The sequence below is a fragment of the Gopherus flavomarginatus genome, chromosome 4 (genome assembly GCF_025201925.1).
Source record: "Gopherus flavomarginatus isolate rGopFla2 chromosome 4, rGopFla2.mat.asm, whole genome shotgun sequence".
NCBI classification, from domain to species: domain Eukaryota; kingdom Metazoa; phylum Chordata; order Testudines; family Testudinidae; genus Gopherus; species Gopherus flavomarginatus.
The window spans coordinates 4,364,935-4,382,786 of record NC_066620.1 but is presented as its reverse complement, the minus strand read 5'-3'; the positions used below and the strand labels follow the sequence as shown (position 1 = coordinate 4,382,786).

The following is a 17,852-nucleotide window of genomic DNA, read 5'->3' as shown; positions in this document are numbered from 1 at the left end:
CTACATGGGGAGGGTAGAGTGCAACACATTACTGCACTTCACATATCTCACCCTCTGGCATACTTTGCTGCACCATGTAGACAAGCCCTCAGTAAGGGAATGCATAGTTGTAAAACTTCCAAACAACTTTTAGTGATGCACTGAGAAAAAAAATTAATTGAGTGAAGCTTATCAATCTATAACAACCATTTTTATAATATCAGTGACCACAAACACTAGAATATTTTACTTGTAATGGAGGCAGCGTTGCTTGGTGGATAGAACACTGGACTGGGACTCAGGATTCCAGAGTCCCATTCCCTGCTCCATCACTGGCCTGCTGGGTGACCCTGGGAGAGTTACTTTGCCTCTCTGTGCCTCAGTTTTCCCATGTGTAAAATGGAGATACTGATCCCTACCTTCTTTGTAAAATGTGCTTTGAAATCAACAGATGGAAAGTGTTACACAAGAGCTAGGTATTATTAAGATCAACAGGGTGTTTGCACAAACGCTAGCCCTTGTACAACCATATCCTAGACACACATCCTTAATAAAATCCTGACTAGACAAATAGCATAATGAAGGCCATCATTCCCCAACAGGCCCCTCCAGACCACCAATGATCAAAAGACACCGAGCTAGTCTATTTATACAGACAATTCTCCTCGACCTAGACCACGAAATTATACCTGCTACAGGGGAAAAATCACAGTTAATGTGGTGACTCAGCAGAAAGGGACTATATGACCCATGTTGAACTTGCTATATTCTGTCCTGAAACAATGGCAAAAAGTACTGTTAGACAGAGGAACAAGTGATTCTTCAGAGCCAATATTTCATGAACCATCCGAAATGAACGCGAAGATTTTCTGCTTTCCAGTGGTGTAATTATTTGTTTTTATATCTGAGTTCATGGGAGCTCATGCCTCTGATAACATCACCCTCTAGTCTCAATCCTTATAAATACCAAATCAGACAGATAGTAACCACTAGAGATAGAAACCAGTATGTTGTACATTTTTTAAAGAGTTTGCAATTTCAGCTTTCAAATTATATAAAAGATTATTCTTGAACAATTTGATTATGAGCTATTAATCATGTCAAAATTGGAAGGTAATGGGGAAAGCAAGATGATAACCAGAATGATAAGAAATTGGTCCTTAATAATCACAATGCATGTCAGATCTTTGGAAGACCAGTAAAAATGCTTTCAGGACAAGTAAAACTCTCTGATGACCAGTGATCAGAAAGAGAGTGTTTTGATTGCTAAACAAGGAGTGAAAACTACCTTTCTATTCCTCCATAGAGGGTAGTGGGTGGGGTGAGATGGATGTTGTACCTTTTCCGTGGATTAATGGGACTTCAGTTTCCACTGCTGTCAATCTAACATTTGACTAGCACTAAAAATCACTTAAAAAAAACTAGTAAAGCCAAGGAAAAATAAAAAACAAGACGTTTTCTATTGTACTATGATTGTTTGAAGTTGAGATTCTGGAAGTTAATAATAAAACATTAAGTTTTGAAAATGTATCCATCTTTATATGCTTACATTGCGAATATAAGTGAGGCCAAGTTCAAATAATATACCAATGTCTGGAGATGAAGAACTGGACCTGATGAAACAGTCACCATCAAGCAGGCTGGGTAAGATGCCTGTTACCTAATAAATTAAAACAAAAACAAGATGTGAGTGTAGATCTTCAAGATTCCAATTTTTAAATAAATCTGAACACATTGATTCTAGGATCTTCTGTAAAAGACTCAATCTCATTATTCATCACTTTATTTTAACTAAAAAGATTCAATTTAAGGCAAAAAATACTATTCTCATTCTGTTTTTCCATAAAATGCTGCTAATCTGTAAAAGTAACTCCTTTAGTAATGATCGGCTCTCAAAGCATTTTACAAATAAGAGACGATTTTGCCCACCAGAGAAACACAGCCACCACTGGGGTTAACATACAACAGTTCTTTGACAGCGTACAGTGATCCTACACAACATCAGTTTAAGGCAGGTTATCAGTCATAAGCTGTGATAACGAAAATACAAAGGAAGTTTATTCACAGCAGCACTCTCCTCCTTTCCATTGCTAATAACCAGGGTCGGTGCAACCATTTAGGCGGACTAGGCGGTTGCCTAGGGCGCCGAGATTTGAGGGTGCCAAAAAGGGCCCCGAAATTTTTTTTAAATGGTTGAGCAGCCGCTGCTGCTGGGACAGAGAGTGAGTCTGAGCTGCCAGCGGCAACCGGCAGCCCAGGGTGTCCCCTGGGTCAGGGCGCCGCCGCAGCAGCCGGCAGTCCAGGGGGTCCCCTGGGTCAGGGCGCAGCCCCGACAGCCCAGGGGCAGGCGTCCCCTGGCCCAGGGAAACCCCGGGCTGCTGGCTGCCATGGAGGCGCACTGACCCTGGGTCAGGAAGCTGCGGCAGCCGGCAGCCCAGGGTGTCCGGAGGGGGCGGCAGGCAGCTCCGGGTGGAGCTGCCGCAATTGTGCCTGTGGACGGTCGGCTGCTCGCACGGCTCCAGTGGACCTCCCACAGGCACGACTGCGGCAGCTCCACCAGCGCCGCGGAGCACCGGACCGCCCGCAGGCACCACTGCAGCAGCTCCACCGGAGCCGCAGGACCAGCGCGCAGGGCGGGGAAATTGCCGTCCGCCTAGGGCGCTCAAAACCCTAGCGCCGGTCCTGCTAATAACATATTCTAGTGTTCAAGTTTATACTGATTCCAAGCACAGAGTGCCACCTGCTGAATAACTAACACCCGTTCCTCACAGCATTTCCTTGGTACACACAACTTTATTTAGCAGGATTCAATTTAAATTGACAGTTGTCGTGAAATGTCATATCAACTTCACACTGAAATCAACAAAAAAAATTATCCATAGGCAACAGCCAGCACAAGTACATCCTCCCCCGCGCACCTTGTGCCTGCGAGAATGGCATGTCACCGGCCCCACAGCGGCACAGAGCTCTCTGCTGCCCTGCTGTCATGGGACTACAGAGCTGGTGACAATGGATCCCTGCAGACGCAAGGTATGGGGAAGGCTATGGTCTTGGCTGGCCAGAGCAGAGACCCCCTGGACAGGCCCGGGAGGAGAAGGACAAGCCCTCAACCATGGGGGAGGCCATCCTACTGCTGAATGGCTCCTATCAAACCCCAACACTATCCTCCATTAATTTCCCACAACTGTAAAAATAAAAATAATTAAGAATTGGAAAAAAAAATAAAATCAATATTGTTGAAACTGAAAAAAAATGGAATTCTGCCAAGCCTACACCTAACCCAATCCTGATTAGCTAATAAAACCTTAACGGTTCCTCTCTGAGGCGGTGTAGCTGCAGGCCTTACAACATTTACTGTATTTTGTAGAAGGTTTTGAGATCGATGGGTGGAGACTGCCATGTATTATCATCAACATCAAACTGACCCAAACTGAAAATGTATTGGTCAGATCTGTTGGCCGAGAGAAATTGAAACAGTGTTGACTAAAGTGAGCCAACAGAGATGCGGTGTTAGGGCCCAATCCTGCAAACACTACCAAGCATTGTGCTTTATCACCATGCAGTCGCTGGGATTACTGTGTACTAAGTACTATACTCGATAGCAAGTGTTTCCAAGACATGGCTCTTCATTCAGAGCTAATGTTTTTGAGAGCTAAATGCCTCAGGCACAGTACAGATCAGTCTCATTTTGTAAGACTAAAAGTGAGATGAACCTATTGGCTGACAACATCTAAGTATGCTGTATTACAACTAGCAGATACACACACATACTGGCCAAGTCCATTTGCTATGCTATATACCTACCCGTGGAGAGAAGGTCCACGTCTTGGGATTTTTAGGTTGCCATGTAGCTCTAACTGTATGAATGTTACTCAGTACCTAAAATGAGATAGGAAATTATGGTGAGGAAAATATTAAAAACTAGTTTTCTGGAAAATTATGTAGCTCTAAGAAAATATAGGATCATGCAAGGCTAGTCCAGCTCTCTGCATTGCAATGCAGGATCAGACCATGTCTGTCCTTCACCCTTCTTAGCTAGGACATGTTACGAACACTGCAGAGGAATCGCATTCCCTGAAAGAAGAATCACCAAGCACAGCCTCTCTAGCAATGCTTTTAGCAACTTAGTAGCAGCTGCAGTAGGTGCAATGCCACACTGCTTCAGTCATGAACATATCTGATTTGATGTAGGGGTGAGAATAGTGGGGTGAAATGAATGAGGAGAGTTCCTCTGAACTCTGAGGACTCCACAGAGGTTGGTGGCAGATTATAAAAGATTTTCAGAATTTTGCAACTCTGGATTATAAGATTTTTATTCATCTGGATTTAAGAAACTAATGTTTTGTCTATAATTTATACAATGGTATAAGTATGCTTGGTGCTTTCTAGACAAACAAATAGATCTGCATTAAGTATTTACTAAAACAACGTGAGTTTACAGAAAGCTCTTTTTTAAAAAAAAGTCCCTAAAATTATCCCAGTTATAGTAAGTTTATATATTTCATTTTCATATTACTTTTTCAAGGTGTGTAAACTGCAATTAAGATGGAAGTATAATTGTACTCCAAAAAGTGACTGTAAAAAAAATAGCACGTACTCAGCAGATCTGTTTCTTGTGTGTAAAAAGCATCATAAATGGGTTAGACGAAATTGGGGCCCTAGGTTAAAATTTTCAGAAGAACCTAGGTGACTTAGAAGTTAAGTCTCATTTTGAAAAGTGACTGAGGCATTTAGAAGTCCAAGTCCTGTTGATTTTTAATGAGACTTGGGCTCCTAAACGTTTCAGTCACTTTTAAAAATGGAACTTAACCTCCTCCATCACTTAGGCACTTTCGAAAATTTTAGCCATAATAAGAGGCAGCCCAAATGTGACCATTTTAAATTCATTCAGAAATCCCTTAAATATATCATGTTTTAACTTCACGGTGTCTGGAATGTTATATTTTATTGCATCAGAGCAACTCACCCTGTTACCATCAAAAAGACAGAGTCGAACATGTCTGCTGAGAACCTGTATGCTCACTCCTGGAAGAGGAATCATTTTACAACTCCATAAAGTTAAAATCAGTGATACTCGAGTTGGTCTTGGCTGAATCTGTGAAGCAGAAAAAATAATAAAACAGAAAATTAAATCTACATGGTCCTCCTAAAAAGTATAGTATAGTTATGTGTTTTATACTGTGTGTGTGTGTTCAGGGCTTGTGACAGGTGTCACAGTGCCATGGAGACTGGATTACTCTATCCACAGAACAGGTATAGCACAAGGGCAACAGAAAAGCTTTTCTGCAATATCTCAACCCTTTTGTGCAGAGACCCCCTCTAGGGGACAACAGTCAGTCTCCATGCCATTCAGCTCTTGGCCGTTCTGCTCAGACAACAAGTGTGCTAATTAATGTTAAGTATCATGGTGCTTTTATGAACATAGGTCTACCAGGGTCTGGCTTGAGACCAGCTCTATTTCACCTCCATCAAGTTATCACAAAGTATTTTTATAAAAAGCCATCTAACAAGCTGTGGCAAAAAGCACTGTCAAGTTACAGTTAAGGTTGGACAAAGGCCACTTATTTGCACAACACAGGTTGTTTTTAATAATGACAAACATCTGAAGCTGCTCTACCATGCCACAGTGGGCAAGATACACCACTCTACCCACTCACCCTTCAGTTTTGTCCACAGATCCACACTCCAGATACAGGCCAAGTTCAACACTCTTCCATGTCCATCTGGAACATGTACCAGGAGTTTGTGTCCTATAGTGTACCCTCAGACAAGACACAGGGCTGAGAACATCCTGTCTATCCACTGTAAGCTGGAATGGTTGGTGCAGATCATCTCTTCGTGTTATGACAATGACATTGTATTGTAATTCACATCCATAAACGTGGAAGATGCAAGTTAATTTAATGTGGCAAACAGTAGGTTCTCCCACTGATAACAAAGCAAAGACCCAGGAGGAAGTCTGGCATTTCAATTTTCTGAGCTACTCTCTTCTAAATGCCTGGCTTACATGCACTTTTGCCACTCCAATATTCAAATGATGTTGCAAAGTTATGTTAGAAAATGAACCAAAACCTCCCAGTGAAAAACAACTACTTAACTGAACCAAGGGATTTCACAATGTCAGACAAAAGTTTAAGATCTAACTAAAAGATTAGTTCAGCTGTTTCACCTGGAAGACAGGAAAGCAACAGGTATGCTCAGCTGGAATTGGCTCTTATCTAGTGTCTGACATCACGTTTCTTTTGATGTTCTGGCTGTCAGCTAGTAGGATGAGATAATATCTACTGCCTGGAATGCCCTGGTGTGACATAGAAGAATGTTAACATTTATCTTACTTCAATATTTATGAACAACATGGTATTTGTTTTCTGGGCTCTGGACGTCTTCATCTAAAGACTCTGGTCATCTATCCTAAAAGCGACAGCATTCAGAACTTTATCAACAGAGATTACTTACAGTGTCTTTTTCAGGGTTCCATATTAGGTCTTTGAAAGCCAGCTGTGAAGGAGTCAATTCAGGCTGTATGAAGTAACTGGCTTGAAACTGATTTCCTAGAAAAACAACGTTTTAAGATTTTATTATATTGTTTCCACTCACTCACCCATCTCTCCTAATGGCATAGATTCAATTTAGTTATAGATTTCATCATTACAGGGAAACATCCATCTATGGAACACAGTGGTTTCTAACCACACCATCTTATTTCTTAGGACAAAAGGAAAACAAAAAGTACAATTAATTAAAAAACATTGCTATCAACATTCTTCAAGTGCCCTCTCGAGCTTAAAGGAATTAAATCCACAATTAAGCCACGGCTACAGAAATTGTGGCAGGGGAGGGGGAAAAGGAGGTTTTAGGATTCTTATTCTACACTGCCTACAGGAACTGTCTTGGAGATTTCTCCCCTTCCAGGGGTTAAATCATCGAGGTCACAGAGAGTTTTGCCATTAACTTCAATGGAGCCAGGATTTCAGGATTCAGATGAATGAAGAAAGAAACTAGGAAGACTCTTACACACTACTGAGTCATATACAACCAGTATGGGCAACCAATCATGAATAATTTAAGATGAAAGAGACTGTTCTTAACAGACTAGTAATTTGGACCAGAAACTCATCACAGATGACAATGAATCCTGCACTGCAATTACTGCAAGAGAATCTTACCTTCTTCTAAGAGCTGGGAGAGAGTTGATGGTCGGAATCCTGCAGGAACAGCTCCCATGGTTGCCAACACATCAACGGTATTATTCTGCTCAAAACATAGGGTTTTTTTTTTTCTAAATTTGCTGCAATTTTCATTAACCACCAACTAGCTTATGTCCTTATCCTAACTTCCAATCCCAAGCCAGGCAATCACAAAGGAAAACACACAAACCTTGGGATTCAGTCACCTGTTCCCCTAAGGTATTTAAGAGCTATTTTGGCCTCTCAGCATAAAACATCCTCAGACTGACCTCATGGAGGATCATATACAACCTTCCATTTTGCTACACCACACTGACAGAACTTGCTTTGTCGAGAAACAGCGTAGCCACGAATTACACTGACATTACAACATGAATAATATCATAAGAAATATACCCACCTCTGTGATAGCTTTTCTAACAGCACTCCAGTGAGAATCTGTTCTGCAGGTAGAGTGGGAAATAAAAGGATACCATAAAGCAAAACATTATGAATGTATTTCCAGCATACGGATGCATAATGAACAATTACTATATCTATAAAACACATGTATCTGTCGCTGAATGATGGAAATCTAGTACATCAGGTGGATGTGCCCATCAGCAGGTAGCTAGGAAACACATTACTATTTTGCACTCTGTGGAGTGGTTTATGGAGCTAGGACAGAAGCCACTCTTTGGTTTTATGAGGGGGGAAAAAACCCTAGTAAAGAAAGAAATGACTGGAAGTTGAAAGCAAAGTTCAAACTGGAAATCTACACAATAAATTCAGCTGTCTCTGTACTGAAAAAGCCATTGCTACAGACCAAGAGAAACATAACTGACAAAGTATTGCATTTCAAATAATTTACCACACACATTAAAAAAAATAAAGACGACAAGGAGGGGGTTACATTTCACTTCATTTTCTCCAATACAACCTCATTTTACCTTCTTTTAATTTCAGTTTTATCTGCTGTTTCATCAACCACCTCTATGTCTTCCTCACTTTCCTCTTCACTTGGCTCTTGGCCAACTCCTTTATTGCAGGCCTGTAATTCAGGGTTAAAGTTATCAAGTGTTTTACCTACTTCATAGTTCAGGTTTTAAAAACAGTCTGAGCACTCATCATGATGTTTCCATAGCTCAGAAGAGGAGCTTAGCTGGTTTTAATGGTCAGGGAACAAAATGACTGACATCTACAGGGTACCATGAGAATATGATGTGATCCTTGGTTCTGCAGCTAAAGTCAGTAAGTTTACATTTTTTATTGCAGCAAGTTTTTGCCTCTTAAAATAGTAAACAAGAGAGTTCATTTCCAGAGCAAGCCTCCTCAGAGAGGAAAATGCACCTGAACCTCGAAGTACAAAGTAACCATAGCTATTTGATGTGCTGTGATTTGGCCCTGCAAGGCTCTCTCACAAGAGAGAACCATCAGTGCAATGCAACAAGATACAAAAGGTCAGACTTCAAGCAGGACTCGATCTACCCAAGTGGGTTATCTAAATGCAAATGTGTGCATCATGTTTTCTCATTAAACATCTACCCAAATTAAGTGCACAAATGCCATGTATGCACCTAAATAAGTCTTCAAGGGGCACAAAAACTTTGGCACAAAGTTAAAAGGAGCTTTTGAAAGAGTTCTTTACGCTCAGAATATGAATTACTCTATAGCACTACTAGGCATTCACAGCAGCCCTTACATGTCAAAGCTCATGTTTCAAGGGTCCTGCTTTTGTTTACAAAAAATTAACAGCAATATAATTTATCTTTGTGAAGTGAGAAAAAATGCTTTGCTAACCATCTGTAGCTTTATACACTCTCACCCATCATATTTCTGATGTACAAATACAAAGGAAGAAGATGGAAGCATACTAACCATGAGATAGGTTTTAGGAACAAGGCCTCTCTCCCCTTTGGAATTTGTAGCAATCCACCAACCATCAGGCTTTTTGTCAAGTATGAGCAACACTTCACCTTTCTTCAGTAATGTGGGGCGGGCGGACAGAGAGAAGAAAAGAGACAAATGCATTGATAGTCAGATGTTTAAAAATTTCTCATGGAACAACAGTCGGCCACATTCTGTCTTTTAGAATAAAATGCAACTGTCTTTTAATTTGTTCTTAAATCTTAATATTTATCTAGGACTGGTTTACCCTGATGATTTCATATTCTGGTTTATAATGAATTCTTTGAAACAACTGCAGTTTTAGTGAACTAGTTTACTTTTTCCTGATATCCAGTGGTGGTAAAAGCTCAACTTTATTTTTAGATAAGAAACAAAATTTATAAGGCATTTCAGTAGAGTTACAGGCCAACCATTCAGAATATGCCTCCAAGATTTCCTCTTGCTCAGCGGCTCTTGAAGGCACAGTAGATTTTGGGGAAATGTAAACAAAGATACTTAAGCTTACAGATTCCAGCCACAAAGGCTCCTTTCAGAGCTCGTCTATCAAATATGCTTCTGAGTCAAAAGGAGTGGTTGCTAGATGGTTCTTCACATTCAAACGGCCAGAAACAAGAGACAGAGGCCCAAACACCCATGTGCCACATGGTAGCTCATAGCCCCACCATGCTAGTTTGGGCTTTGGCATTCTTCAGTTTGTTAAAGTGTTTTTAAAAGCATGGACGGATTTCACTGTGAAGTGTGCATCTGTAAGGAGTTTTCTTGACTGCTTTGCTCCAAACAGTAGTCTGAAAAAGCTTCATCACAACATTTCCAACCAGAGATTACTAACCATTTTTGAAGCACACACACACTGTTCTTTAACAAAGATAAGATACAGCCCAGCCCTAAATAGTTCACAATCTAAGACAGAACATATGACAGCACATCAGATAATGGAGGTGATGGTGAGTCTTTGTTAAGACCAGTGTAGAAAAGATTCATGGGAAAATGGATATTAAAGGAGTATGGAGAAATGCTCAGTGGACAAAAATAAGAGGCTACCCCAAGTTTAAGGGAACATGAAAGGTACAAAGGCAAGAGTGGGAAAAGGAAACAAAGGGAGCAACAAAGAAAGAGACTTAAGAGGGACATAGGAAGGGCTGAGGTTTATGTAGAGATCTGAAGATGTGCATAAGGAGCTTGAATTTGATGAGGAAAAAAAATAAGCAGCAAGTGCAGGGAACTGGATGTGGTCAGAGCAGCTGAATAGGAGGATTACTCCAGAAGCACTATTTTGTATAGACAGGATAGTCTGACAAGATGGCATGTCTAGAACAGTGGTTCTCAAACTTCTGTATTGGTGACCCCTTTTACACAGCAAGCTCTGAATGAAATTCCCCCTTATAAATTAAAAACACTTTTAAAATATTTAACACCAATATAAATGCTGGAAGTGAAGCCGGGCTTGGGGTGGAGGCTGACAGCTTGAGACCCCTCACCAAATAACCTCCCCACCCCCCGAGGGGTCACTTTCCCCAGTTCAAGAACACCTGGTCTAGAAGAAGAGATGAGCAATTGGAAAGGAGGGACTGAAGAGAGCAGTGGATTTGCATTAATTTTTTAATCAGAGTTCTGAGCCATCAATACACACAGTTGTTTGATATTCAGAGGATGCAGTATGTGTTCAGACACATTTTATAATATTTTCAAAGATATACATACCTTAAACGTGAGATCCCCTTCCTGCTGACCAACAAAATCACCAACCGTGATACATTCTTTAATTGTTGGTTGATCTTCCAATTCATCGTCATCCTCTTCTTCATCCTCCTCCTCTTCAGCATCTTCCTCCCCACTACTTTCTTCATCCTCATCCTCCTCTTCCTCATTTTCCTGTTCTGTTTGAGGACTATTTTGACATTTCCCATCTCTGCACAAGACAAACGATACCCCACATTTACCACAATTTCTTATTTTAATGGATCATCTCCAGATTACTCTATAGAATATAAATGAGAATTACTTTCCTTGTCATTTCACATCTCTGAAGTTACCTTGCAGCAGGGTTCTCATTCCTGGGTCCCAGCTTCCTAGCTCAAGAGGCAGAAATTCCCAGACTCTAAAGGTATGCAGTGGTCCCTATAGCCAGGGGTTGCAGTCCAGAAGATAAACGCCCTTTCCCAACCCCTGATGGTTACATTCTAATTTGGACCTAACCACAACCCTTGGAATCTTCTAGTCAGAACGTTCTTGTCTGCAGTCAACAATACTGCTCCCTACAGGAGCTGTGCATCTTCAGCCACCATTCTGGCTCTTCAGCCTGCACAGTGCCTACTTGTTTACACTACTCTTTTATGTCCCTCTCCCTGCCTTTCAGTCAGGTCTGGCCCTTTTTATGTTTTGGTTTATTTTTCTCACCCCAAAGTCTTGAGCCTCAATTTTCCCTGAGTGCAAAGAGGGCTCTCGCCTCCAGGGACCCCAGAGAAACCTCCTTCTCATGGCACAGCTCTCCAGTTTAGCTACTTGTGCTTCCACTGGGGCCTCTTTGTTCTTGGTGCTAGAACGTTTGGGGCATAGAGAAGAAAGGTTTTCTCTGAGGGAATAGGTGAGCGGTGGCCCATGCTTCAATGTCTGGAAGGGACATACTATAAAAAGACAAAAATGAAAAGGCTATGAATGCTATAGTGACCACATTTCAGAACAGTTTATATGGAATTTTTTGGTATTTTATCTTCATCTTCTCTTATATGAGAATGAGTCTGTTTCAGCTGTACAAACGAATACATTTTTATGTCACCTGTTCCCTAATATTTCTTAATAGGCTAATTAAAATGTATTTGCCTGTTTATACTACTTACACAGTGTAACCCTTGGTCACGTCCTGACTCAGGACTGCAGCAAGTTTCTGGAGCTGCTGAGAGAGTTTGAACAATTGTTTTTCTTCCTCCTCTTTTCTCTGATTATAATTCCCCACAGGTGCAGGCTCATCAGTCTAAGAAAGAAGAAAACACCAAACTGTGAAAGGAGTCAAACGAAGCTAAACCCTCAGCTAGATTGTGTTTGCTAATCATTTATATCAGAATGCACAAATGGAGTTAGGCACCAAAATACTTGTTTTGGCACCACTGCAATGCACAACCACCACCAAATCCTGCAGGTGCCTAAATTTACTCAGCACCTAAGTTTTTGCAGTTCAAGTTCCTTAGGCACCTACGTCTCCACCTCTGGGCTTGCGCAGTACTGCCTCCCTCTAAGCATCTGGGCACCTATCTTCTGCCTAAGCCCCAGAACAATTCACAAACCAGGGGAAGATAAGTATTCAGCCACCTAAGGCATATGCAGGGCCTGATCCAGAGGCATGCCCAGAGGCCACCTATCGGATCAGGCCCTCCAGTGAGTTAACTAGAACAGCCAGAGGTGGGCAGGGGAGGGGGACAGAGAAGGAGGAGTATTAGGATTAAACGCATTCAGGCCTTAGCGCTCTCAGCTACTTTTAACATTTTGTTTGATCAATATGTTCCAGCTTCTTGCCTTGATATCATTTAAGTAACTAAGCATGGGGATGGCCATTTCCCCATTTCCTGTTTAGATAATATCAGTCCTGAAATCTATTACTATGCAGTTTCCTTAACATTTTTCTAGATCTTTCATCTAGCCAAGAGGGGGGTGAAAATCTATATTCTTATTCTGCAATTCCATGATTTTTTCCTATTAAAAAAACCCACTGGAATATTAAGTAATGCTAAGAAACTCTTCAACCACAGAACTTTACATTATAAAGCATGCAGAAAAATATATTATTTAATATTAGACTAGTCCCAAAGCACCTCAGTCAAGATCAGAGCCCAGACAGACTAGCTGATATACAAAAAGTTAGGGATGGTGCCTGTCCTGAAGAACTTACAATCTAAGAATATTACCATTCTCTGAACATTCTGTACAATTTATTTTGGGAAAATAGGAAATGCTTTAACCTCACAATTTACTTTTTTCAAGTTTTGAAGAACAGATGTGTTTTCATCCACTGATTTCTTCAACTCCATACATCTATATTGAAAACAAATGACAAAGGTTGTATGATCTCTTCTGCTGTATAAATGACTAAAACTGTGTACAATTTCTGAAACATGTAAGTTAGCCCCCTGAACCTGAAAACACTTATGTACATATGTAACTTTACAAACATGAATAGTCCCACTGAAGTCAATAGGGCTACTCAACTGCACAGAGTTAAGCATGTAAGTGTTTGCAAGACCATAGGCGAAGGAGCTTTTCACAGATGCAAGGATCTGGATTCATCCAGGATCAGGACCTTAGATTTTAAGCTCCTTAGAACAGGAACTTTGCCTTCCTAAATTCTCTGTGTGCATCTAGGGTGCTACGTAAATAATAGCATAAGAAGAAACGAGTATTTGCCTCGTGGCAGGCTAAAGCCAACATCATCTGACACACAAGCAGAAAGAGATTACAACTTAAAAAAAAAAAAACATTTTTTTTAAAAGAGAACAAGCCACATGGCATCCATATGTCTTTTTCCACACAATGGAGCCATATATGGAGGAGCCTCAGAACTTTGGCTGGAATAATTTCCACAAGAACTGCATTATGACTAGAGAGAGAAATGATGGCTGGACTCAGCCCATGATATTGCAATACATGTGAAATTCATTTACTCAAGCTCTCTTTCTTATGAACAGAGCTACATTTCTCTGCTACAATTTTGTGCTACTTTTTCTCTGAGCAAAGTGGTCAATCCACTGCACAGAAGATATACTATGCCTGCCAGGACTAACCACCGCAAATAGAACACTATCATGCTATCAATTTCAAACTTGTTTTCTCTTGCACAGTATAAACCTGTCCAAAAGACATCATTTTAGCACATCAAAAAAAAAGCGTGTTTAAAGGGGTCTCATTGTATTATTAAAAATATCTTGATTCTGTCCTGAGCAAACATACTTGTTTAACAAATATTTTATCTCATATATTTTACTGAAGGGTGCACTGGAAGTGTAGGCCCCAATTCTGCACTGTGCAGCACACAAGCCAACTGTTTGCTCCTACATCAAATCCTGCCGACTCCCATGAGGCACATGCAGGTGCAGCAATCTGCGTGTGCCCTACACAACAAGATTGGGGCCTTGCTCTGTTAAATAATAAGGAATAACCTTACACTTGAGCTACAGCCTTTACAGCAGAAATTCTATCCAGCAATTATTACATTCTCTGAACATAAAAAAATATTTTTAAAGTTAAGTAGCATAAGACCTTTTTGAGACTTGTTCATTTCTAAAAGGCTGATTTTAACTCTTCACTGCATACGTGAATAGTTATCAATGACGCTTTCTGGTGCGGAGAGTTGAATAGGTTTTTTCAAAACTATCGTTTTGAAAGAAAAAAATGGTTCTGTGGATGTGTAGAAAAACTTGATAGTAAGTTTTAAGCTATATAATTGCACTGATGCAGAATGTGATCTGCACAGTACTGCAACTAGGTTGTTTATCAATAAACACAAGATAAAAACGTCAAATCCAGCTGTACTATAACATAGTGTCACAGGTGGATTATCTTCTCTTTTTTAACAGAAAATTAAATGTAAAAGGCTTCTCGTAAAATATTAAATATCTAAGATTCATGGGGCAGCCTTAACTCACTCACACACATATAATATGCCATTTTTAAGTTCTTTATGATTTATGTAGTACCATAAATTCCACTAATAGTGCACACAGTCAAGCACTAATTAGGCCTCTGAATCCCTGATCCTGCAAATACTTCTGCATGTGCTTAATTTTGCTAACAGTCATCCTGTTGATTTCAGTGGAACTACCCACCGTGGTAAAGTTAAGCACATGTGTAACAGTTTGCAGGATCAGGGCCTAAATGTGTATAATATTTTTGTTTTTGCACATGTTCAGTGTGTGAGAGTTAACATCAACGTCCCATATTTTATCCTTTCCAATCCATCGTCTGACTTGGGAGTTCAAAGCAAAGGAAAGGTACATAGGAAGGACAGTATATTATCCTCATTTTTACAGGTGGGGAAAAGAGGAACAGAAAGGTGAAACAGCTTGACCAAGGCTGCATAGGAGGTCAGTGGCAGAACTGGGACTAAAACCCAAGTCTCCTGGCTCCCAGCCCACTAGTCTACTCTGCCAGACAGTAATTCATTTATATGGGCATCCCTCCACATCACTGAAGATGAATTTGTCAGCAAAATTTATTAAGAAAATTTATATCAAAACCAGCTGCAGTTATCTCTCAGTGATAAACTGATTAGCCATGAGATAGCTAATAGTGCATCACACAAATATTACCTCCTCAGCCTAGATTTCAGATATAGCAGTGCGCTTCGCCTCTATACAGTGTGTACCGTTAGGATTAATTACCTCTGAAAAAGGTACTTCTTTTTCGCAGGGTGCAGGGGCCCCCTCTCCTTGCTGTCAGCAAGCAATGCATCCACCTGCACGGTAAGAGTCCAGCATTCAGAGGCACACAGCACTGGGCAGACAGGCTCAGTGGCTCGGATATCAAAGAACAGTTGTTCGCAACCCCCACCCACAACATTGGGGCACCACTTACTCTACCCAGACTGGATCCCACCATCCCCATCAGGAGGGGGCACCCCTCCCCCTCCCCAGACTAGATCCCCCACCCACCTCTCCAGCAGGGGGCACCACCCCTCCTGCCCAGACTAGATCCCCCACCCTGCCAACAGGGGGCACCGCTCCCCCTCCCCAGACTAGATCCCCCACCCACCTCTCCAGCAGGGGGCACCACCCCTCCTGCCCAGACTAGATCCCCCACCCTGCCAACAGGGGGCACCGCTCCCCCTCCCCAGACTAGATCCCCCACCCACCTCTCCAGCAGGGGGCACCATCCTTCCTTCCCAGACTAGATCCCCCACCCTGCCAACAGGGGGCACCGCTCCCCCTCCCCAGACTAGATCCCCCACCCACCTCTCCAGCAGGGGGCACCATCCCTCCTGCCCAGACTAGATCCCCCACGCTGTCAACAGGGGGCGCCGCTCCACCTGTGCAGAGTGGAGGCCCCCACGCCCTGCCAGCAGGGGGCGCCGCTCTCTCTGCCCGGAGTGGAGCCCCCCAGACCTCGGCAGCAGGGGGCGCTGCTCGCCCTGCCCAGACTGGGTCCCCCACGCCCCACCCCACCGGCAGGGGGCGCCGCTCTCTCTGCCCGGAGTGGATCGCTCCCCGCGCTGTAGCTTCGGGGCGGGGGTGCGCGGGACGGGTGGTACCTGCTGCCGCAGCTCGCGGCCCCGCCGCTGAGCCCCCTGCAGCGGGCTCCGACCCCGCCGCGCGGCCATCGTCGCTAAGGAGACGAACGCTTGGGCGCTAAGAATTGTCGTCATCGCCGCGCGTCCAGAACGTCAGAGGGCGGTGGAGACAGGGGCGAACTACACGTCCCGGCATGCAACGGAGCTGGCATGCGCCTCGCGGTCCTGAATCACACGCAAAGACTGCATGTCCCAGAATGCACCGGGGCCCGAAAGTTCCCCCTGCCCCGCACCGGCCTCGCTCGGAGCCCGGCGAGCAGTGCATGCTGGGGGCTGTAGTCAGCGAGGGCCTAGCTGTCCACGCGCTGTCTAGGTTAGCTGGAGGCCTGAGATTGTAAATTTGTAACCAGTGGGTGCTGCTGATTTCACCGCCTAGGCGGCTGTGGGTGAAAACACACACACACAAAGAAAAATGGTGCTTGAGACTGTCCAGAGATATTCAAACGTATTGGAGCATGAGCTCTCCTGGGTGAATACCCCCATGCATCCCACCAAGTGGGTATTCACCCACGAAAGCTCATGCTCCAAAACGTCTGTTAGTCTATAAGGTGCCACAGGATTCTCTGCTGCTTTTACAGATCCAGACTAACACGGCTCCCCCTCTGGTATTAGCAGGGCCGGTGCAAGGATGTTTTGCACCCTAGGCGAAACTTCCATATTGCCCCCCCCGCCCTGACGCATCCCCCCCACAGCAGCGCCTCCCTTCCGCCCTACGGCTCCGCACCCTGAGGCACCTCCCCCGACCCCAGCTCCACACACAAGCACGAGCTCCCCGAGCACGCCGTCGCTGCTTCACTTCTCCTGCCTCCCAGGCTTGCAGCACCTACGCTGGAGGCGGGAGAAGTGAAGCAGCCACGGCGTGCTTGAGGAGGAGGCGGGACAGGGGTGAGCTGAGGCGGTAAGTTCCCCTGCGTGCTGCCCCCCTGTATGGATCACTGTGTCCAGGACCAGGTTTACTCATCACTGGGCCTTGAACTAGGCAAACATACACTTTACCAGCCAGGTGCAGAGAGGAGAGGACTGGAGAGTGAGGCTGTCCCACACTCATCCCACAGTGGTGGCTTCTGTCTTGGGCAGCTGGGCCTGGCTCCCCAGTCTGGGGATTGCAACCAGACACGTGGGGTCGCAGAGCCACTGGCAGCCCTCCATACCTGAGTGGTGCTGACACACTGTGTACCAGGTTGTAACACCTGGAGCAGAGAGCTAGAGCTAAGCCTAGTGCCGTGGAACTAGAGCCGCTCCCCAACCCCCCGTGCCCCGGCTTCCCCTCTGCACTAGGCTGGGATTCACATTGCAGAGCAAGGGCAGAGGGTGTATATATGGAAGGGTAGGTTGCAAAAAAGACAAAATGCAGTTGGTGGGTCACCTTACTAAACAGTTTGGGAATCAATGGTCTAAGCCTCGCCAGTCCTAAGAGAAAAATCATAAGAACAGTCAAGCCTGGGGAGAAGGCATGGGCAGAATCTGTTTGGGCTTTTTTCTCTTTTTGCATTAGCTTTTTAATAAAGTCAAAGCTAAGGGCAGGG

The 17,852-nt window shown here is 43.4% G+C and overlaps 1 protein-coding gene across 1 annotated transcript in view; it reads right to left on the bottom strand.

Moving 5' to 3' along the window:
• Positions 1–16,548, bottom strand: part of NPHP1 (nephrocystin 1) — a 36,424-nt gene extending 19,876 nt beyond the window's left edge. The window contains exons 1-13 of the mRNA XM_050952268.1: positions 16,288–16,548; positions 15,422–15,495; positions 13,019–13,079; positions 11,891–12,024; positions 10,755–10,962; positions 9,024–9,125; positions 8,096–8,196; positions 7,567–7,609; positions 7,146–7,230; positions 6,436–6,530; positions 4,946–5,074; positions 3,784–3,858; positions 1,529–1,639 (exon numbers count right to left, since the gene is read on the bottom strand). Of these exons, the coding sequence (XP_050808225.1) occupies positions 1,529–1,639; positions 3,784–3,858; positions 4,946–5,074; positions 6,436–6,530; positions 7,146–7,230; positions 7,567–7,609; positions 8,096–8,196; positions 9,024–9,125; positions 10,755–10,962; positions 11,891–12,024; positions 13,019–13,079; positions 15,422–15,495; positions 16,288–16,401 (1,332 nt within the window). The 5' untranslated portion in view covers positions 16,402–16,548. The remainder of the gene's footprint in view (positions 1–1,528; positions 1,640–3,783; positions 3,859–4,945; positions 5,075–6,435; positions 6,531–7,145; positions 7,231–7,566; positions 7,610–8,095; positions 8,197–9,023; positions 9,126–10,754; positions 10,963–11,890; positions 12,025–13,018; positions 13,080–15,421; positions 15,496–16,287) is intronic.
• Between the last annotated feature and the right edge of the window lie 1,304 nt (positions 16,549–17,852).